The sequence below is a fragment of the Peromyscus leucopus genome, chromosome 1, assembly GCF_004664715.2.
Source record: "Peromyscus leucopus breed LL Stock chromosome 1, UCI_PerLeu_2.1, whole genome shotgun sequence".
Classification (NCBI taxonomy): domain Eukaryota; kingdom Metazoa; phylum Chordata; class Mammalia; order Rodentia; family Cricetidae; genus Peromyscus; species Peromyscus leucopus.
Genome location: NC_051063.1, coordinates 116,594,293 through 116,618,472, shown reverse-complemented (window position 1 = coordinate 116,618,472; position 24,180 = coordinate 116,594,293). Strand labels below are relative to the sequence as shown.

Sequence of the window (24,180 nt, the reverse complement as noted above, 5' to 3'; positions counted from 1 at the left end):
TTGTTGACCAAGAAAGATTCTTGCCTTCCATATTATCTTTCCTAGTTCTGCCATACTTATTTTCTGGAAAAAAAAAAGTAATTACAGAAGGTAATTGAAGAAAACATAAATTTGCTTTACAATTAGGATAGCTTTATAATGATAAATGATGTTTTCTGGAAGAGTATATTTCTATCTATTCATCTTTAAACTTATTCTCCCTCTCCATCAGTGTCCTTTCCATAGTAAAGTTTTTTTTTTATTTTTTCACATAAAATCATTTCAATATGAATAAGGATATATATCAATAGCAAAACATGATTAACATGTATAAGGCTTTAGGTTCGAATCAGAATGTATGCATGCATGAGTGTGTGTGCACATACACGTGGGCACACACACATGTACACACTCACAGTGTAAAAGAACAGTGTAAAGTCAGAGAGCTAGAGAGAGAGAGAGAGAGAGAGAGAGAGAGAGAGAGAGAGAGAGAGAGAGAGAGGAGGTATTTTGAGCAATGTAAGTGTAGCTATTTAAAAACATTTATGAAAAATTTAAATGAATGGTCATTAACCTAAAAGCAGATTTTGAAAAATATGTTAAGCTTCCTTTGTAAGAATGGTAAGACTATAGTGAATTTAGTACTCCAGTCATGACATTTTAGTTGGGACTGCACAATGTTATTTTGGTCATACCATCCAATTCCAAAATAAATACCAAGTATTTTGTTATGATATATGAAGTGCTGTCCAATGACAGGTAATTAACCACAGCTTCCCTTGTAACTTATTTTTTTCATAAAACAAAGACCCCTCTATCTGTGTTTTTCCCAGTCTCTACATCCTAAACAAGTTCTTTTTCTCTTCTCTACAGTTACTTGTGTCCTTATTCTTCTCTTCCTTCTCCCATCACTATGTGAACCTGCTAAGGCAAGATCTGGGGATTATCTTTGCAGATGGCATATAAACCCACAGCTTGTGGATTATATATGTTAAGCTAACATACAGTTCATAAGTTAATCTTTTCCCTCCATTGAGTTTGATGTAAGGATCCATTTTAATTCAAATACAAAACAGTGTTAACACTTTGGAAGAGGAAAAATCCTAAGACTTCTACCTCAGAGCCAATAATTATCTTGATTTTATTACATTTTGTTTCATTTCCTTTTACCTGTGAGACAGCAGAAAAGCATACCAAAGAGAATGTGACTAAACTAGGCTAAACAAGTCTCCTCATAGCAACTCCCTTTCTCTCTGCCTGATGAATGCCAGGCAGCACACCAAGCCACATGGACCAAAGCACATACTCTGAAGCCTTGTACCTTGAAAGCTATTCTGAAGGTTGTTTTCTATTGGTTTGGCTTGGGACTTTAGCAAAGTCAGTTAAGTCAGCCTTGCTGTCCTTATTTGGAATCAGAACTGACCTTTTCTCCTCTTACCCCACAGATTTAGAACAATGAGTAAGAAACTGTTTCTACACAAGCACTCTGTCTCAAAAGAGCCCTCAGAAGGGCTCATCTTCTACCCCTTGTATATTCATGTTAAAGGGATTGCAGTACTCATTTTAGATAAAATAGCTAGTAGCTCCCTGGGGAGGTGAGCTATCAGTTCTGCTACAAAATGTATTTGAGGCATGGTCTAAATTGTGGGCCACCCAAAGCTGACTTTGAAACTTTATATATATATATATATATATAAGGCCTTTTTTTTCTTTTAATATTGCCAGCATGTAAAATATATTCAGACATGGTATCCCTCAGTAAGGTGAAACAATGACATAGTTTAGTTGTAAAACCTTGAAGATAGAAGGCTAAAGTTGGGTTCCAAACTTTGACTTTGCGTTCAAAGCCCAGATTAACCACTTACTGATTGTCTTTTGTCAATTTACTTAATCTTTGCAATTTTACCTTTCTTCTTCAGTAACATGGAAATAATCATAGCAGCGCCTCTGTCACAGGACTGCTGACAGGAAAAAAAATTAGGTAAAGCTCTAGTACAAAGTCTGATACATGGTAAGCTCTAAACAAACCCTATTGTTTATCATCTCTTCTAGATGCTAGGGATTGTATTCTTTTCACCAATTGACTAAAAGACATGATGAATTTACAGATCAATCTGTTATGTAAAGAGTATGTTGTGTGTGATTTAATCCCAAAGTAATAAAATCATTTCCAATTTTTTTCCATATACCATTGGCATCTTCAAGTAAATATCAGAGGTCAGCCTCCATTTCAGTGAGAAGCAGAAATCCTTGTTTTGGTACGGGGTGACCATGTTTGCAGCCATGGCTCTTCCTCAGCCTGGCGGTTAAGCACACAATCACATCTTTCTGTTTGCTCCTGTCCTTGTTCATGCTCACCAGGTACAAAGACAGGAGACTGGCCCAGCACAAGTCGGAAATAGAGTGTTTCACCCCCAAAGGGAGTATGGGGAATGGTGGGAGAGCAACAATGAGCAGGTAAGCAAACTGTGAGTGGCCTGAGGTGGTGTGAAATAAATGTATGCAAGCTAGAGGAAGAGGCGGCTCCCTGGTCTGGGTCCTTGCTCAATTATGCATTCCGTCCAGTAAGTCCAACACGGGCCACCACTGGTTTGTTGTGTGTGTTTGATCTGTAAAACCTATGCCATCCTCATGTCAACTAATGGGAGCCTCCTGTCCCAGACGCTGCTGTTTCTTAGGGTTGTGCGCTTTGCATGTCTGAAGCCTTAGCTAACGGTCAGTTCTTCACTGGATTTTAATTTATTGGCTAAACAGTTCTGGAGTTTGCAAAGTAGAAGATATTGGAGGAAATCCACATTTTAGGAATATCCAATTGTTTAATGAAACAAATGCAAAAGACAAGGACTGGATTTGAGAGAAGGATTGCAATCGAGGGAACACTGGGCCAGGAAATCAATCTGAGTTACATTGAATGTGATATATAATAGCCAAGAACAAAGACAATGCGAAATGAGTGGATGATAATGCAAGAGACATTTCTTTAACTGAAATCAGGAAAGCTAATCCTCCTCTGGCTACTATAGCTTTGCAGCTCCTTGACTTTATTGTGTTGGTGGTGAATACTTCCTATCGCTGTGCTGTGCATGTTTCTTTGTACTAGAAACTTCCAACTGAGTTGTACCCTGTGTGATGGGTTACTTGGATCTATAAGCCACAACTGAGCTGTGTTGCATGAAACGAACGTGCTTTTTTTGCATGCAACTGCGTTTTAAGAAAAGGGCTGTGGAGAAGTAGATAGTCAGGATTGTATTAAACAATTCTAGAATGTGGGAAAAACCGTGTGCTGAGAAATCACTCACTGTAGCTAACTCTCCTGTTAAATATTTCTTGGGTCATTTCTCAATTCAACTATGGTAGAGAGCTGTTCAGAGAAAGTGTTGCAGATTATCCTATACGTGAGAAAAGAGGAAGTCAGAAAATAGTACGTCCATTTGTGTTTGCATGTGCTGAGAGCTTGAAGCCCAGCTGTGTAAATCAGAAAGTAAGACTGTTGACTCCTTTTGAAATTCTACCTCCCAAACATTCTGTTTGCTTCCTCAGTGGTGGGATCTTTCCCATTTTCAGAATAATGGCTCACTTCTTTCCAGGACCACTGCACTGCATCACTGCTGGGGTCTGTTCATGGCAGTCAGTGAAAATGCTTCCAAGAACTGTGTGGTTGATGTCACAGAAGCCATAGCCAAGAGCTTAACAAACTAGGCTCATGGCTCTCAGAGACAATGCAATGAGTGTGTACATATGTAGGCACTTTTATGTCCACACACACTCTTTTGCCCATAATCCCTTCTTGGATCTCAACAGAGTTTTATGGAAGTGACACAACAGACAACCTTTATGGCTCCTGATCTCCCTTTCACTTAGTACAAAATGCTGTAACTTCTGTCCTTGGAAAACAATCCAACAACAGCTCTGGAGTAGAGTAGACAAGGTAACAGTGATTACATCAAATGAAAGCTGGAAGGCTCTGTCCAGAGTGACTTCTGATATGAAGCCTAGAACTGGAGTTCCAAAATCCAGCACATGATCCACTGCCTATCACACTGGAGAAAATTATGGATGCACAACATCAGACTTCGTTGTGTAACAGGATTCCCAGGGTATTTCAATATAGCCCTGGGATATATATATATATATATATATATATATATATATATATATATATATATATATATAATCTTCAGTTCACAAACTGGCATTTTGTAACAAGCTGTTCATCTGGGAGAGTCTGTGGTGCTAGTTAAGATAAGCATTAGTTCCCAGTTACTCCATTAGGTGGTCTTGGGCATTTTTAATCAACTTTTAGAACTCTCAGATCTCATCAGTCCAGAGATTGGATTTTATAAATGTTGTCTGACTAATGAAATTAGGAGGACAGAAAGAGTAGGGTATAAAGTGTGGAGCTAGGACCCACCAAATCCAATAGACCAACTATCTCTGAGTCAGATTCAGATGTACAGAGGTGACCATTTCAATATGTACTTCAAGAAGAGCCCACATTTTTCTGCAACAGCAAAGTACCATTCAAGTTTTGTGTGTTCACTTGTTTGAATATGGTCAAGTTAATAACAAGGCTTATTTCACAGATCTGTCAGAAGGGGGACTAGTGCAAGCATAAGTAATGGCATTTTACTGAAGCAACGTCCTAAGCCCCACAGATAAGCAGAGTTAATTGGGCAAAACTGGTCTTTTCTTTATAACTTTTCTTCTCCTGTCCTTGGCATCAAATAGAAATTAAGAGAAAGAAAAAAGTGGTGACAGGAAGGCAGAAAGAGTAAGGACAAGATGTGTTTTGATTGTCTGAGAATGTTTCAGGAGAGGAAAAGACCAGACAATACACACACAAAAATAATAAAGCCAAAATTCACAAGGTGAGGATATCTTTTCCCCCCATTTTATACTTGATCTCATAAATAAACAGATAAATTATGGTAATAAGTCTTAAATAAAAATTAAAAGAAAAATGGGTCAAGATGGAAATAAATTTTATGAAAATAATTTCTAAGTGAAGGGCTAGAATAGTTAGTTCTAATTTGCTTACGTGGAACTAAAGATTTAACAAGAAGATTAATAGATGCATATGAGACACCTGCAGATACTGCCCTCATCTGCTGCCATGGCTTCCTTCCTTTTGTGTGTGTGTGTGTTCTTCCTAAAGTCTTCCCTGAGTCACAACTCAAACTAGTGACACATAGTCACACACCATCCTTCCTCTGCAAAGACTTGAACCTAATCTGTGCTGTTTATTGAACACACACTCCCAGGAAAGAACTAAAAGAAACTCAATTGATCATTGAAAAGCCATTGGTTTCTTTAGGGAAATTGCAGAATAGATAGGAAAATTCTTATCTAGACTTATTCCTCCAGAGCTTTGGTGGCTGTTGAAGAGAATTCAACAATACTGTAACCACAGAAGAGCTAACCCTGTCACATCATCTTACATTGCTATATTGTCAGGGTCATAGACAGAAGTTCTCTGTATTAGTTAGTTAGTTTTCTCATTGCAAGGTGACAAAATGGCTGACCTAATGAAACTTAAATAAGGTGATGCTTATTTGAGTCGTATGTTGAGGGTGTAGTCCATCATTATGAGGAAGTCAGAGTGGCAGGGATTAAGGCAACTGGTCACATCACATATGCAGTCAGGTAGTAGGGGGTGATGCGTGCTGGTGCTCAGCTTGCTTTCTCCTTTTTTATCTGGAGACTAATATTTATTTATTTACTCTCCTGAGCTTATGGAATAATATTTGCCACAATTAGCATGTGCCTTCTCACCTAGGGTAACCTTGTCTTGATAATTCCTCACAGACAGGACCAGAGATTGTTTCCATGATGATTTTAAATCCTGTCAAGTTAGCAATAGAAATTAATTCTTATGTTCTTCACTTCTGTCCTACCTTCACCCAAACACTGGTAAAGGAATTAGACTGTCACATGCACCCACTACCACACTAGCTTAATGAAGTGCTGAATTTCTATTTTCTGTTTACATTCACAGTTTATTATGTGTGTGCATGTCTCTAAATAGAGTGTAATTTTTCATCTTTTCACTGTGTATGGTCTTAGTGTGTGTCAGAATCTTTCTAACTACAGAAGTAAAAGAAACCCCTCCAGGGAAGTGCTATAGACATGGGTACTCTCTCAACCCTGTTGTTGCCATGTAGGTTCACACACAGATGGTCCACACTCAGGAATGACTAAAGCTCAACAATGGATATTATTAACTCCAGTCTCCACAGGGACACAGGGAATAATTGCTAGAGTCTGTGTTCTGATGTGTTCAAGCTTGCCCATGAAAAGAATCATAGTTACCCTGTCTCTAAAAAGGGATTTTTTCGTCCAGAGAAGTAGATAGATGTGTAGTCTGCAGCAGTACTAGAAGGAACAAGGGTAGTGTGAGGTTACTTTTTGAAAAGGTGAGACATTAATTTTATGAAGTATTAACATCCAGTCACTTGAATAACTAATTTCACCTAGTATATATAGCATCTCATTTTAGCAGTTACAGTTGTTTAATAATGCCTTAGAGAATCTGTTAGTAACCTAATAGTCATTGATAAATTAGTAGAAAGGCTAAGGCACCCCATTCTGTGAAATTCAAAGTCCACAGAAGAAAACGAATGTGCCCTTACAGTGCAACAGAGGTCAGCTCGGGCTTAATGACAGATCAGGACCTCTAGGAGTTTTTGATGTCATCCTCCCCAAAGCCAATTTCATATTAATTTATTCAGTTAGAGAGATATAAAATATACAAATATGCTATCATTCCTGTAACTACTGTGCATCACGTAGTACATTAGTCTCTTTTCATATGTTATAACCTAAGTTCTCCAAAGAACACATAAAGCATTTTCTTTTCTATAGGTGAGAGAAATGAGTCTAATGTTAATGTTAAATGGCTAACACGTTAAAAAAAAATAATGAAAATCCTGAAGTTGAAGTGCCATTATAATCTGGCTCATATTCTCAGCAATGTGTGACCATAAGGTGTCATTTTAACTCTTTAATCACCATTTACAAAGAATGAACATAATACAGCACTTTCCTACCTCTAATGCTAAAATAAATTAAATGAGATTGTGTGAGTACAGTATTCTATCTAACACAAAATGGTCATTCAACAAATTATACATTGAAAAAAAACAAACTATTCCTTGAGGCCTCTAACCTAGAAAGTTCTTCTGTGCCTTGTTCTTTCCTACCCTACCACCACTATTGTCTTCTCAAAACTCAATTTTGAATGAGGGAGTAAAACCAAAGATAATAACAACAAAAAACATTCAGTCGTGTAATCCCCCTGCTTGAAATGTGTAGTATCCCATAGTTAGTTTCAAAACCAGCCTCCCAACATATAGCAGCAGGTGCTCAGACACACCACACACTGTTTGGAGTGCTCTGTTCATACCACCTTTCATTTCTTCTTTAAGAAAGGTAAATGGTAGAACTCAAATTGGAGCACAGCTCAATCCAAGTCAAACTAATAATTACAATATTGTCATCTAGATAAAATCCAACATCAGGCACTCAGAAGGCAAGACAATTCATTCTTCAAAGCTGACCCAAACTCACTATTTGACGTTTATTCTTTCTCCTTCAGCATATAAGCTCTGTGTTCCAGATAGCCCAAATACCTTACCTTTCACTAAACACACATGCCTGATGTCAAGTCTTAAGATACTCTTCATGAATTAGTTTTATTTTAACTTATTTGATCCTAGGATGTTATCTTGTAAGAGGAATTATGGAAAATAGCAACAGGAACTCCACGACACTCATGTTTTATGTTTAATCAGTGGTCTTGTCCAGCACCCTCTTGTTTGAGAAAGGAAAGAGCTGATAGAAGAATTTTGTTAGGCTGCTGTCTTTGACTCAATATATTCCTTGCAAATGCTCTTACTGTCTTTCTTGGTCTTCCTCTGTCTCTCTCTGACTTGTTTTCTCTCTTATCTCTGTCTCTCTATGTCTCTATCTTTGTCTCTCTCTCTCTCTGTCCCTTCTTCCCTACCCAATTATACATATATTACATAGTTGTTTATAAATCATTCTAGTTACATATATATGCATGTATTTTGAGATAATGCCTTCTGTAGTTCATGAGTTCCTATAACATGTGAGAAAGAAATTGAAATACTTTCTTACGAAATAAACCAAGCAGAAAAAGAAGACACTTGCTTTACAGTCAGGAAGTTAAAATTATAATGATGTTAAGTGTGTGCTGGATTTTGTAGAGCACCTTCTGCTTTTAGTCTCCCTTCATAACATGGATAAAATCTTGCAACTGCATACACTGCACTTTGTTCCTATTAGGTAGGAAGTGTTGAAAAATGAGCAGAAACTAGACAGCAAAGCTTAGTACTCTGAAATTTGAATTAATCGTTTCATCTAATTCCATGTCTCATAAACCAGTTAAAACTGATTCTTCAACATAGTTTTGTTTTAAGATGTTAGCTCATTATTTATGCACAAACAGGATGCTTTATGCATACAGTAAATTCTAAAATATATGAAATGAACTTTCCACACCTAACAGCTTTTCACTATGATACTTCACATTCCTTGGAGATTTGACATGCTGTTCTATCAGTCACTTTGACTTGGGCAATTTCGTTAAGATGTATCCACCTGAGTTTGCATATCTACAGTAATAATAGCTATGTAATGCTGAACACTCAGGATTGTATAATTTGCCTCATTTCACTAATTCTCCCAGCCTGCAATTTGACACCTGGTACCATTCTGAGCACTGAAGATACACACAGCTCCTGCCTTGGGGGTGCTCTAGATTTTGTATGGGAGTTGACTTGCAAATAGTAGGCCCATTTAGAAAAGTGTTATGACACACAGCTGTTGGGAAGGTCAAATATGACAAAACAAGTAAAAAATAACTCATGAGCAGTGAAGTTCTATTGAAATGGAGCATTACTCTCTCAGGACTCTATTACCATCCTCAATCCTGTGTTTTATGCAAGGTTTATAATAAAGCTGAATTCCCTGATCAGCCCACAGATACAAACAACTGAATCTTGTTTGGTTGTTTTCTTTACTAACTTGCAATGTGACTTTTATAGTGATTGCTGAAAAAGAAATCATCTCCTACTTTGGAAAAGCATACACAAAACTAAACCCCCTTCTATTCTTAGTTGGAACACTTGACACAAAGCTTGAAAGATATATTTCATGATGATCTATAGTTTAGGTTTTAGATTTCAATGCATGTAAGTGAATCCTGGATCAAAAGAAAGCACTTTTTAAGAAAGAAAACTATAATGACTCAATTAGATGCCAAAATTTTGCACATACTCAAAGGCACTTTTTACTTTGTGAAGTACTGTCTCTTAATGGGAACTTGGGTGCAGCAATGGTGGTACTGGTAGCATTGGGTACTTTTAACAACTTTTGAATAGGCCTCCTGTTGTTGTTAAACCACAGAAGATAGGACAAAATGGTTCTTCTATGAGAATTTTGTTAGAGATTAAAGGCTTGGGAAGAAATAATCTTTGGAGCAATTATCACGAAATATATAGCCACTGACAGGAAGAAAAGAAGAAAAATCCACATCATAGAAACTGACAGAAAGGTTTTGGGACATTAGACATGGTGGGATACAATTTCCCTGTCAAATTTGCAATATGCACATTAATGGATTTTTTTTATCTATGTTGCTTAAAGTCCCTGGTCTTTAGATTGCATTAAGCTGTGCTTTACTTGCAAATCAGTCCTTCAAACATTTTTTTTCAGTAGCAGCTTTTTTTTTTTCTAAAGTCTTCTTATGTTAAGAAAAACCCAATGGGCACAAGCAAATGTGTTTTCTCCCCATAGTTTTCTCACCAGTACATTCCATTCCATTTTCACTCTGTCACACTCATTTATACCTTAGCATCATGGCACAGCCTTCCTATACTATCAAAACCACCTCTTAAATAACCCTGTTTTGCTTAAGTCACTTCTCTGTTCTTCAATCTCTAAGGGACAAATTAACTTTAAAAAAATATCAGGTTTTAACATCATCCTCTATGGAAGTGATGCTAAATTTGAAATGCCACCAATGGGTGAAGCAGTGAAGGAGTCCAAGAAGATAATAGATAATGATGCCTCAAGTCAAACAATCTAGAAAAAGATCCAATACATAGTATTAACTAATTTATACTTTTGTAGCAGAAGAATAGAACAGAAATGGACCATGAGTGTTTCTTTCTCTGCTCATTTATTAGTCAAGCATGTAGACTATAATTGGTCTGTGTTAGACCATGTATCTATTTCAGATAATGAAAAGCCCAAAGCAATTTAATAGTACGTTATTCAAATAGTAGAAGAAAAGAGGGGGAAAATACAAAGTCTTAAGTTGGAGGTGCCCACACAGAATTCATAATGCTGATAAATGGTGCAAACTCTACCTTTTGAAGCCTTGACTGCTGCACCATCCCCACATAGTCAAATAAACTTTGACTATCTCTTGAACATTCTTTGTGGGTTTGTGAAATTTGGATTCTACTGCCTTGATGAAGAGCAATGCCTTTCACTCTTGTAGTATTTCATTAAGTTCCATCAACCACTGAAGCCTGGAGCATTTCATCCACTGTGGGAAGGTGGCTTTCTCTGTCCACTGCTGCTGGCAATGTTTTTATTCCTTCCTGTGAAGTTTTTAATTCTTTGTCATCTGTCCTACACCAAAGCTATGGAAATTGAATGCTTGTTCTTGTTCTCCACGATTTCTCACTGACCTTGCCCTTTGCAACCTCCCACCTCTTATCTTCTTCCTCATTTCAAAGTTCTAAGAACAAACAACTCATCTCTGTCAAATTATTATGACTGAATACTGGTAGCCATCTTTTGTATATATATATATATATTTTTCTCTTAATTTCTTTCTTTCTGTCACTTTTGAAATATGTCTTAACTGTTAATGTTTCTCATCTACAAAATCAAAAGTGTTGACAATTGAAAACTACTTGTAAAGATACCATCTATCATTTGTTGCCTATTGTCTTGGGGTTTATATTGACATGATAAAATACCACAGCCAAAGCAACTTAGAAAAGAAAGCATTTAGCTTTGGACTCATGGTTCCAGAGACCTGAAGTTCCTGACCATCAGGGTAGGAAGCACAGCAGCAGGCAAGCAGGCAGACACTGAAGTAGTAGTTGAGAGCTTACATCTGACCCACAAGCATGAGGCAGAGAAAGCTAACTGTAAATGATGTAGATTTTTGAAAGCTAAGCCCATTCCTCTCACATACTTCCTCCAATAATGCCACATCTTCTAATTCTTCCCCCAAAGTTTCATTAACTGAGGGCCAATTACCTAAATATATGAGTCTCTGGAGGACCACTCCCATTTTTACTTATTTTATTCTTTGGCGTTTTCATTGAAAAAAAAAATTTAAGACAATATATGGTGGTCATGGTTCCCCTCCCCCATCTCCTCCCAGAATATCTCTACCAACTAAACTCTATCCACTTTCTTTCTCTTTGTCTCCAAAAACAAACAAAAATAAAGCAAGAAAGCAGACACATACACAAATGCACATAAAACCCCCACAAAAACACAAAATTGAAAAACTAAAATATACAGACAAAAGACCAAAACTCTTTTAAATTCTCAAATAAAGCAACATGAGATGAAAAAGTCTACAAAAATACCATTGAGTTCATTTGTATTGGCCATATACTCCTGGGCATGAGGCCTGACCTGAAGTGGGGTTCATATACCCAGTAAGACTCCATGGGAGAAAACTATTTTTTTTTCTTTGCAAGATGTATAAATTGCAGATAGCTTCTTGGTTAGGGGTGGTAGCCCATGTGCACTTTCCTCTGTCAGCACTGACACCCCGTCTGATTTGAAACTATACTGGCCTTGTGAGTGCTGCCTGCATTTTTGAGAGTAATATGTGAATCTCTTCTAATCTCTTCTGTTGTGTCTGGAGAACATTGTTTCCTTAGAGTCATCTATCCCCTCAGACTCTTACAATCTTTCTACCTCCTCTTCTATATATACCCCCTGAGTTCTGATTGTAGACGTTTGATGAAGAAATTCCATTTAGAAATGAGTGCTCCAAAATCTCTCACTCTCTATACATCGTCCAGTTGTCTGTCTCTGTGTTAGTTCTCATCTACTAAAAAAAAAAAAAAAGCTTCTCTGGTGATGGATGAGCAAAGCACTGATCTACGGGTATAGCATTTTATTGCTGTATTCCTTTAATAGAACAATAGCACACAGCTTTCTATGGAGGCCATTCTCTTTAAAACCACCACATCAATATTTGTTCAAGCACCAAAAACTTTAAGATAGCATGCCTATAGATTACTCATACAGTTAAAACATGCACCATTTATTGAAATTCCAAGAATAAGTCAGAGAAAACTAGAACTACCCAGAAAAAAAATGGTTTTATTATTTCAAAGCATGAATAAAGATTGAAAACTGTCACATAATATTAACATATATTGGGTGTTAGCTTTGAATGCCTTCATCAAGACATCTAGTCATTTTCTCTGGCAAAAGTTGTTGCCTGATCAACTGACATTATTAAAATCAATGACCAGCAAGGTGTACAGGGAGTTTTCTTGCTTTTCTGAGTAACTATATGACTAACAAGTATTGAGGCATGGGGTAAAACAATATAAATCAAGTGACTAATCTTATCTACTTAAAGCACAAACTATTTCCAAACACTACCTAAAGTTTTTTTCCATAAAATAAGGAAAGGCAATGTGTCTGTCTGTCTGTCTGTCTGTCTGTGTCTGTGTCTGTGTTTGTATCTGTGTCTATGTGTCTGTGTGTGTTTGTGCGTTTGTGTGAGTATTTAGTGTAAGGTCATGGGCATTGAAATCAAAACTGTAAGTCATGATGAGGTATTTGTTTCATATGGCCACCTATTAACTCCAACTGTGTAGGGTAAGCAACCTAATCTCACTGAGCTTATTATCTTTTAAAAGGTTGTATCATCTTTTAAAAGGCCTATAATGGCATTGGTCCCACACAGCCTTGACAGTCAGATCTTTCCTAGAAGTCCTTTACATAGCACTATGCACATAAAAGATGGTGTCCTTTTTGTTTTGCATTTGTGTTTGATAGTTTAGTCCTTGGCTTCATTTCTTTATAGTTAAGTGTTTTCTCTATATGTCTCCAATGCATATGTCACCAGAGATGTTAAATAGTTTCTATCAGCAAGATAGTTTTTATATACGTTTATGCTGTAGTTGAGGAAACTTATATAGATCATGCCTCCATTTTCATAGATACTATGGTATATTTCTTAATGTAATTTAAAAAAATCAAGATGTCAACTTTTAAGCAAAGCTCTATTCTTTCACCTACTTTGGAAAAGTCTGAATATAAAAATATTAACTTCCTTTCTTTTATAAAAATCGAACACTTTGTAGTTCACAGAAAGTAGAAAGTAAAGTATATTGACAAAAGTTTTCTCAAACAATATAACTACAATCACAAATTTTCTGCTTGTAATAGATTTTATTTATTAGTTCTTTCATTAGCCTACTATTTTCTGATAAATTCTACAGGCATCATTAGTTAAGGATGTTTCAAGTTTCTTACTGTTTTTAAAAATATTTTTGTCTTAAGCAGCACATACTTACAGTACAACTCCCTTCTGGCTAACCTCAAAACCAAAATACACAAACAAGAGAGCTTCATTAATGAAGGCCATTTTTAAAAATGTCTTTTGGGGTATATATTTGATTACTTTCATGACCTGAAAATTTGTAAGTCAGGAGGGTGCTAATAACCATTCAACAACAACAACAACAAAAAACGAAGTTAGGATTTTCTTTTGTTTTTTTTTTTAATTCAACAAAATGAAAATGTTAATGTTTATATGCTTCCTTTTATCACACCAAAACCCTAAATTAGCTTTGAGAAGGGACAGAACTACACAGATTGTTCAGCTGCATTAATATTAACAGAAACATTATATAGTCTACAAAGTTTTGTGACGGTCAAACTCTGATGTGTGCTGTCTAATAATGACATGCTGGGACAAGATGTTCCAGTTTCCTCAGATTTGGGCAAATGAATAGGGAGATGGGAGAGGCCACCAACCTGATATTCAGAGCCTGTTGCAATGAATAAATTATTTAAGTGTCTTACACCGAAGGGACGAAGAACAACTGCTGAGAATCCAGGTAAAATGTACATTTTTGGCAGCCCAGAAATGTAAACAAAAGAGAAATCTCTTTCAAATTACATTACATTTTTTTCTTTCCATGACAAAGAGATAATTGCCATAAAAGGGAGACTACACACACACACACACACACACACACACACACACACACACACATAGGCTTTTCGAGACAGGATTTCTCTGTGTAGCTTTGCACCTCTCCTGGAACTCACCTTGTAGCCCAGGCTGGCCTCGAACTCAAAGAGATCCACCTGTCTCTGCCTCTGGAGTGCTGGGATTAAAGGCTTGTGCCACTGCCACCTGGCTTATTTTCTTTTCGGGGGACGGGGTAGATGTTAGATTTTACAGTATTATACTTTGAAGAGAATTAATGCTCCTTGGATGAACAAAAAGTGGTATTTTGCCCCTCTCCGCAGTGGAGGGACTGTCTTATCCCTTCCTTTTTCACTTCTCTTTTGAGAATACATGTACTGCGGAGCAGTTGAAATCTATAGAGAAGTAAAGGAAAATCCCCTTGCTTTTTCTTGCCTCTGTCCACTAGAACAATCTTAAAATCCTGCAGCTGAAACAATACTTCCCAGTTGAAGTAATCAATATATCTTACTTCATATAAATGAAAGATGTAATGATGATGAATAATACTCTATATTTGCAGAGATGCAGCACTTGGTTGAATACCAGGTAACCATCTGGGTTCTTTCTAGATGTAATGTGAGTGGATGTTTCTTTTCCTACTCTTTGCTGATAAGGAAAGATCTTAAGTAGTCAGTCTGTCAACATCAGTCAGGGGCAGTTCTCAAAACCACAACCCGGATCCTATCCCTTCTCCATTACCCAAACTCTCTCAGTAAACTTTTGCCACTGAGACAACTCACTAAAATCAGTGTGTGTGTGTGTGTGTGTGTGTGTGTGTGTGTGTGTGTGTGTTTATATATGAGTTTCAAAAACAATTGATTTGTGATTTTCATTATAGACATCAAGATATGCTTTTATATTTAGTTAATAAAATGTCTTTGTGCATACTACATAACAAATAGATCTAGAAAAAAATTTAATTTTGCTCATACTAGATGTTGATCAAGTTAATTATTACATACAAAAATAATTTAGGCAATATTATACTCTGTACAATTCACTAGGTTTTGTGGGTATGACAAGGAACAAATTGCCTGTCTGTGCATTTATAGCATCCCACCCAGAAGATGAGGCAGATATAAGGCAGGGTCCTTACATACCTAAATGCTGTGGTTGTGAGAATCCAACTGAATAGGGTTTGGGTGGGAAGATGTTTTTTACAAGACAGTTAAGCTGAAATAAATGGAAGGAAGAAAGGATGGAAGGCAGGATAGAGGGAGGGATGGAGGGAGGGACAGAGGGAGGAAGGGAAGGAAGAAATAAGTTAATTAATTAAGGTGGGTGCCAAGCAGGGGAAGGAAGACAAGACATGCTTAAGCAAAAGAGGAAGTATTAATAAGACCTCTAGGATGCCCCATGTTGGGTGCCAGGTGTTGTTTGAATCTTAGAAGTCTTATTAATAGAAAACCATGAACCAGATATTGGAGTGAAAGCTGAAAGATCAGAGAAGCAGAATAGCCAGCCACTAGTTCTTACCTCTACAAAATCCTCAGCCTAAAGAGAGTGAGTTCTTGTTTCTTCATGCCTTATATCCTTTCTCTTCCCTGCCATATTATTTCCTGGGATTAAAGGCATGTGTGCTTCCCAAGCAAAGGTATGAAATCCCAAATGCTGGGATTAAAGGTGTGTGCCACCACTGTCTGATCTAGTGGCTGGCTCTGTCCTCCAATACTCAGGCAAGTTTATTAAGGTACACAATGTATCACCACAGGAAAGAACAAGGCAGCAGTAGTGAGGACAATGAGAACTTTCAGGAAGAAAGTGGAATGAGTGTGATCACCCAAGAAAACAGTGTAGGATGATAGAACTTAGGGTGGGTTTGGCCACAGGACAGTGGAGCTCCAGTCAGACAAAGGAGAAACAACTAGGAAGACTTTGTGGAGTTACAAACTGTTTTACTTTCCATGGAATTACCTTCTTCTGAAACCCAGAAACAAAATAACACTAAATACAGAGGTTTCTTTGCTGACATGTTGTGTTCACATGGAACAAGAAACATCCAGTCCTTACCACATCTTTTAACCTGCATTGTCTCATTTAATACTCAAGATAACTTTGCCAAATGAGAAAACCATTCTTTTTTTTTTTTTGTTTTTTCGAGACAGGGTTTCTCTGTGTAGCTTTGCGCCTTTCCTGGGACTCACTTGGTAGTCCAGGCTGGCCTCGAACTCACAGAGATCCGCCTGGCTCTGCCTCCCGAGTGCTGGGATTAAAGGCGTGCACCACCACCGCCCGGCTGAGAAAACCATTTCTTGATGAGGCATAGGAAATTTTTTTTTATATTCCAAACATCTTGGATAGTAGATCTAGAATTAAAACCCAGGTTTTAAGATCTCTTCTCCATTGCACTTACATGACTGCAAACACTGGACCTGTTAGCTGAAGAGTCTTCTTCAGTCTTCATTGCTCATTTAGATTCTTCTGTTATAAAACAGAGTAGTTAAGGTTGCTGTCTTCATCGCAACTACATTCAACAAAGAAACAGACTGATGCAAGTAGCTTTTCTTTCTCAACAAATTCCCCTTACTAGGGAACAAAATGCCATTCATTTTTCAGAGGGGAAAGAAGGGCTCACAATAATTGGACTCCATTGCTTGGGTATCTTCTATACCTAGTCATATTGCCTTGTTAATTTCTCTCTCTCTCTCTCTCTCTCTCTCTCTCTCTCTCTCTCTCTCTCTCTCTCTCTCTCTCTCTCCTTAGAATGATTTCTTACACATTTACTCAAAGGTTTTCTAATACACTATCTCACTGCATGACTATGTATGAAAGAAAAGACTATCAATGTTAACATAGAAGTTATATTTTATCACTATAAATTGAGGGGGAAGAGAGAAGGGGAGGGAGGAAGGAAGTGAAAGGGAACATGTGCACATGTGTGTGGGGGGTGGGAGAGAGAGAGAGAGAGAGAGAGAGAGAGAGAGAGAGAGAGAGACTTTTAAAAGCAGATGTTTTCAAAACCTTCCTACTAGAAAACAAAGCATCCCTAGGGTAACACTTGGAAGAACTGTTCCAGTTACTCTTCTGGTTTCTAGCCCATGTTTTGTATTAAAAGGCGTGCAGTGACCTGAAAGTGTAATTACCCCTCTCCAAATGTCTGTTTCTTAGGCTGCTGGTAACAGAAAGTGGGACTAGTTGGCAGCCATCCTCTGAGTCAAATCCCATAAATAACCTGGGCAATTATTCTGTGCTATGCTGCAGAAGCTAGTGGACACTTGGGAAGAAAAGTATAATGCACTTTGAACTCCATGTCAGGTTAATGCAAAGTGGAAATATAAATACCTAAACTATTAGAAAGAAAGTCGAGCATCTGTCAGCACTCCTTCTGCTACTACAAATGCATTGCTATCTGCAAACTCGGGAATGACTCATCCCTTCTTACCAGAAGAGTGGTGGATGGGGGACACTTCACTTTCTGAGTTTTGGAGACTACTAGATGGCAATATATTGAGATGATTAAAGAGATTGTGAGTTCACATGAAGGAGTAGGGAAAGGAAAACTGCAAAGTGCCAGGGGGTGACAAAGCAATATTAAGCAGAATAAGAAAGAGCCAAGAACACTGCTGAGGAAGCTGTGGAAAGGATGGTCTGTCATCTGAGAAGTGTCTTAGCTCAGCTCCTGTGGTGGGTGTAAACAGGAAATCTTAAAGGAGGTGGAGTCAGGACTCTGCCTGACAAAATCAACCAAGCCCTCTAGCAAGGAGGCCTAGGGAGCAAGTAGAACCCAGAAAACAAGGAGTGCTTTCCATCAGGGTTTCTCAGTTTATGAAACACATGCTACAGAGTCACTTCAGTGGGGAAGGCCTTGAACAAAATTCTTAAATTATGAATTCATGCTTAGGCCCAATCCAGAATATCAAAATTTCCTGAGGGCACACTTTGTTATTCAGAAGAAATTCCATTGATGAGTCTATAAACAATTAAGTTTAGTTACTCAAACTAAGTTTAGTTGCAACCTCTGCTTGAGAGGGAAATTTTCATTCTTTAACACTTTATTTATACTGGGTAGAAAAACACTAGCTGGAAAAAACGTGACAGACACCTTGCCTTCCTCAAAAGGATCCTTCCATTAGCTATTCCTGCAAGGCATGCAATATCCTCTGATCACCATAATGTTTCTCATGGACCATCTACAGTCTGGTAGCTACCAGCCATTTTGGCAGAAAGAAGGATGCAGATTCTGAAGTGGAAGCATCATTGCCGTCTTCATCAGGGTAGCTTTCAGAGCACAGGGGCAGCCTGGGAGAGAAAAGAGTGAAGAAGGCCTTCCGAACCTCCTGTCAGCCAGCCAGGCGACACTCTTCAAGACCCTAATTTTAGATCACAGTGCTAGGTGCTCAAGGCAATACACCACGCTTTCTCTGATGAAATTATTATTCAACTTGCAGGCCGAAAACAAATTATAAGAAGGACTCTTGTGGTGTAGAAAATTTTAATTAATTAGAAATTTGTATGTGTGTTCATTAAACTTGCATTTTCCAGCCGATAAGCCAGATTAAATAAATATATTCAAAATCAAGAGTTCACACAGCGGTTCCTAGGTATACATATCCACCCGCAGAATAAGTGCTGAGCTGGAGTCACTGTCTCCTTCTTGGTAACCCTGACTCACCTTTCCCTCACTCTTCTAACTGCTAGTGAGTTGAGGTCTTGGTGTAATTACTATTTCCATCTGTAGGCTGCTAACCCTAAGGAGCCTGTGGCTCCATGCCAGGCTTTTCTACACACAACACAATGGATTTGCAGCATAAAGCATTGCTGATCTCATGGTGAGGTACGAATGCCTGCAGAATACTGATAAATGGTCCTTTATCCTAATACTTAATCCCTTTGTTGTAATAGTACAATGAAGGGCAGCTAACACATCCTTTAACTCAAACACACTCTCTTCCCACACTGTCCTGGTGGGTCGTATCTTCAAGGATGATAGAATATCCTTCTTACTCAGGTCCCCATCACCTCCCACCATTGGGGAAGCCACATGGAAGCCTGCTAGGGCGCATGCTGAGTCACCTCTCTGCTCTCTTCTCTCCACAGCTCCAATGGAAAATCCGTGACGTGGGCCCAGAACGAAAAGAGCAGCCGAGGGCAGCACCTGTGGCAGCGGCTGTCCGTTCACATCAACAAGAAGGAGAATCCCAATCAGACAGCGGTCATCAAACCCTTCCCCAAGAGCACAGAGAGCCGTGGGCCGGGTGCAGGGGCAGGTAGCTCGGGCCCCGGGGCGGCGGGCACTGGTGGCTCGGGATGCGCAGTGACAAGTGGCCCGGAGCCTCCTGATGCAGGCACCAAGGCGTTGTACGACGTGGTGGAGGCAGAGGAGCGTTTCCCAGCAGCTGCCAGGCCGCGCTCTCCTTCGCCCATCAGCACGCTGAGCCACCTCGCCGGCTCGGCGGGCCGCACAGACGACGACGCACCGTCCCTGCACTCGGAGACAGCTGCACGCAGCAGCTCGTCGCAGGGCTCGCTCATGGAGCAGATCAGCAGCGTGGTGACGCGTTTCACCGCCAACATCACGGAGCTCAACTCCATGATGCTGTCCACCGCGGCGGCGCCCGGGCCACCCGGTGCCCCTATCTGCTCGTCCTACCTGATCCCCAAAGAGATCCAGCTGCCCACTACCATGACGACTTTCGCGGATATCCAGCCACTGCCGGCCATCGAGGTGACCGGAGGAGCTCAGCAGATGGCAGGGGCGTCACCTGCCCAGGAGACTCCTGCAGGAGCCGAGGCTGCACCAGGCAAACCCGACCTGGAAGAGCTGGTAGCCCTCACTCCGCCATCTCCCTTCAGGGACTCGGTGGACTCTGGGAGCACCACCCCAAACTCGCCAGTTTCCGAGTCAGCCCTCTGCATCCCATCATCTCCCAAATATGACACTCTCATCATCAGAGATTACACGCAGAGTTCCTCGTCATTGTGAGCCACTGGAAACTTCTCTGGAATCGGCATGAGCAGCAGGAGACCTCGGTGTTCACACATGGGCGCAGCGACACCCATAGTCACCCCAACAGAGAACCTGAGGTGAATGATGCCAAGGGCACACATAGTGGAGATACGAGATCAATAGTGCTATTTCACAAACAGCCGATGACGACACCAACTACACATCTTCTGGCAGATTATCTTCTAGTGGCCTTAGAAAACATGGGCTTTTAAGAAACACTGCTTCTCTTTTTGAGTGCTGACCAGGAATGGGTGAAGCAGTTACAATACCAAGTGCTTTGCTCTGAGGCAGCAACAGTGTGAAACAGTACCCTGGACCGTGAAAAGTGGAGTTAATAAGCAACTGTAAACAGTTTTGTTTGTTTGCTTCATTTTCCCAGAAGAGTCTTTGATTCACCAAACACTGAATGTACATTTTCTAACTCAAAAATCTGGGACCAAAAAAGTTAACCTTTCTGTTTTTTCCTTCCTTCCTGATCCTGCCATGTAGACCTTGGAAAGATAGTTGTAACTCGGGCCCAGTATTTACTGAGGCTTGTGGGTCTCCTGAATAACACAAATGCATAGTGAGTGTTGTGTTAATGTACAGAGAGTTTCTAGCAGAGACTTGCTAATCAGGCTGTGAGATGCTCTTCCAAAAGCCGGCATCCTGGATTCCACCTGGTTATTTCAGATTCACCTCCATTAACCAAGAAAACCAGTGCAAGATTTCTGGACTATTTCACCATGTTGCCAATCAATACTGGAGTAGCAAAAAAAAAAAAAAAAAAAAAAAAAAAATATTTTCTGGAACATTGTTTTGTAATTCCCTCACTGGGGTGCATTGTGTAGCTGGAAATTCTCTTTGTAATAATTCGTGAGCTGTGGCCTGGCTCTCTTTCATGATCTACAGGCACTCCTCCTTATGAATGCCCTTCCATTACTGTTGCCAGCTGAAATAGTAAGATCCACAATGAGCTTACTCATTCTTTTCTTTTAAGAACCTGATATATACAAAGAGATCCTCTATTGTTGGTGGTTGTTTTGAACCCCATTCCCACATCTGAAAGAGTGATCCATAGATACTATAAAGATATCACAACTGGAGGAACTGTTATTGAGAAAAATAATAATAGCAGAATCTCAATACAGGAAAGTCAGCATAGCAAACGTCTGGCTATGCCCATGGGCAGTGATTTTATCTTTTCTTGGCTGCTTATATGGGGCAGCTATGAACTAAGACAAATGTAGATTTTTTTTCAAAGCAATACAGAACACTAAAACAGAGGAACCTTAATATCAACCACAGTCTTTCTCAGCCATTCCAAAAAAGGCAAAGCAATTATGAATCCTTTACTTTTTAAGATAGTTATTGACATGGTTTTGTGCATTTCATACTGTCACTTTATAAATACTGCAGGAAAGAGTTTTAGAGTTACAATAAAAAATATACATGCTTTGGTGGACTCATATAGGTAGAAACTGTAGATCAAGACCTGAATCTACTGTCATCTTTTTATTGGTCCCATTGCAGCTATCCTCAGGTACCAAATGTTCTTGATTTTTAAATAAAGATAGTAATAAAAGGAGGAGGTATTCTATAAATTTAAAGTTCAGTTGACCCAGCCTTATACTAAAGATAGCCTTATGAGAAAGATTTGCCAAGAGACAGAAGTATATTTTTGGCAGAGAGAAATTTAAATAGAAGTTTAAAATTCCTATTTCAATATCCTTGATATCCTGGTCTTTTTTTTTATTTTAGTTGTTTTTGTTTTGTTTTTTGTTGTTATTATTGTTGTTGGATTTTGTTTTTGCTTGTTTGTTTACCATCTGATTTAAAAAGAAATTGAAACTGGAAGTCTATCCATTGCCATAATCTGTCATTCTCCAGTTTTAAGAGTTGTAATAACTACTGACATTGCTGTTCTTATTTGAAATTTTAAATCTAATCTTCCACATTATAAGCTAACAATAATTCACAATGACTTAAGCTTCCTAAGTCAGATTTGAAAATAGCATCATCGGAGCAATGTGATCCCAAATAGTAATGATATTCATGAAGCAGAAAAGAAAGTCTAGCTAACTTGCATAGCTTCATCGAAAGTGAATGCCTGCCTCTACCTGAAAACCCAGTGTAAATACTTTGAAATGCCAGTGCCCCTTGGTATCTATCAAAAAACAAAAAAACGTGGCATTCACCTGGTTTTAGTGTCTGTTTTCTTAGGGGTTATTATCTTTCTGGATATGCTCTGCTTTCTGAGTTGTAAATTTTGTTTCACTGATTCTTTACCTTGGTTTCTGTTTTATTTTCATGTGCAATGAGTTTTACTCCTTCGATTTTTTTCATGAACAAATACTTTTTCTATGATTTCTGTGGCATTTTTTCCTTTAAAAGTTTACCACTTTATCAGAAAGTTGCACCAGAAATTTAAGTTTAATGCAATTTCCATCTATAATTTTTTGTGATGTCATAGCTATAAATAAAATAATTTATTCAATTAGAAGGAGATAAAATTATTTTCCTTATATGTTACAATAACATTTGCCATCTCATTGAATACATTGTATATTGCACATACCAATAATACATCTTTGAAATCTTTTATTTTGGAATGATGCTAACTCTCTCTTTGCCAATTTTAATACCAGGTTCCAAGTAATAACTATAATATAAAGAGAATTGAATATTTATTCTAGGGCTAGGATATGAACTTCCCAATTCATTTGGGTACCTATTCTTACTGAGTTTCCTTGATAACAATCTGTTCCTGGTACCCAGTAGTAAATCAGTTGGGACCTGTCTGACTAAAAGGAAGGATGAGAATGCTAAAGACCAGTAAAGTGGCCTAAAAGACGATTTTGGTCCTGGGAACTAAGAGGAGACCTAGTTTGACTAAGTTTATTGGCTAAAAGGTGCACTCACCTTACTGTTGAGAGAAGTAGAGTGATCCTGAGAAGATTGTTTTTGAATAGGGCTAGACATAGGGAGCAGACCAGGAATATGGAGAGGAAACTCATAAGAAAACTGACAGATGCAAAGGAGAAAAATAAAACAAATCTCCAAACGTGCTAATCTTTGGACATGATAGTCTTTTTCAAATGACTGACATACCAGCAAGTGATCAGAAAGACTCGGAGCTATTTATGACTGTAAATGCATTGAATAATGGCTCTGCTGCAGGCTGACTTCCAAACCAGGAATTCAACACTCTTTTTAAGAAAAAAAAAGAAAAAAGAAAAAAAATTTACTGTGCTAGTCTCCCAGCAAAATGTACATGGTCTGGAGACTTCAAAGTTATTATATGAGTTCACATTTAGCAACAGCTTATTAATAACCCTCAAGCTGTCAGAATCTCTATAGTTACCATTTACAATTTTATACTGTGAAAAAAATACAGATCAGTGAAAGCATAAAGATAATTCAGAATTTGCTTTGAAGATGGTTTGAGGCCTGGGAGAATCTCTAATGTCTATTGAAGAATGGGGCATGTATAAAACAGTTGGCTGGATTTCACTGATCTTCCCAATGTGAACAAATATACTATGTATATTGTGTGTCTTTCTAGAATTCAATGGCAGCTGCTGGTGATGTTGTAATTAGAAATCTATATAGAATATAGATGTTTAGAAAGATGGTGCCAATACTAAAATATTTGTGTGGGCTACAAGTGCTTGTACTTAATTTTTTTCTGCACTCAGAACTGATTTGGTTTTAAAACTGTGCACAATCTGTTCTTTTTCTGTTGTTGCAGCTTGTACTATTAAAATAATAGAGAATGTTAAATTATTTTGATGTGAATTGCAAATGATTTTTTCATAAATTTTAACATTTTTATCAGCATTGTTTCGCTTTGTACTTGTATAAATGTGTTTTATTTTATCATTTTAAAATATACTTGCCTGCTTCTCAGTTGTCTAAATCACGTTATAGTTGGTGTTTGTGAAGCCAGTTACTTTTTGAAAAATATTAAAAAAAGAAACTATGATATGACTTCAAAATT

General features: G+C 38.3%; 1 protein-coding gene across 6 annotated transcripts in view; it reads left to right on the top strand.

Moving 5' to 3' along the window:
* Positions 1 to 23,966, top strand: part of Grm5 (glutamate metabotropic receptor 5) — a 482,266-nt gene extending 458,300 nt beyond the window's left edge. For 4 of the 6 annotated variants that reach the window (XM_028856718.2, XM_028856715.2, XM_028856716.2 and 1 more), the window contains 2 exons: positions 2,341 to 2,436; positions 19,292 to 23,966. In XM_028856718.2, the coding sequence (XP_028712551.1) occupies positions 2,341 to 2,436; positions 19,292 to 20,177 (982 nt within the window). In that variant the 3' untranslated portion in view covers positions 20,178 to 23,966. Of the gene's footprint in view, positions 1 to 2,340; positions 4,060 to 19,291 lie in introns of those variants that run through there. The other 2 variants (XM_028856719.2, XM_037197651.1) reach the window with 2 other exon arrangements.
* Positions 23,967 to 24,180: the final 214 nt, after the last annotated feature.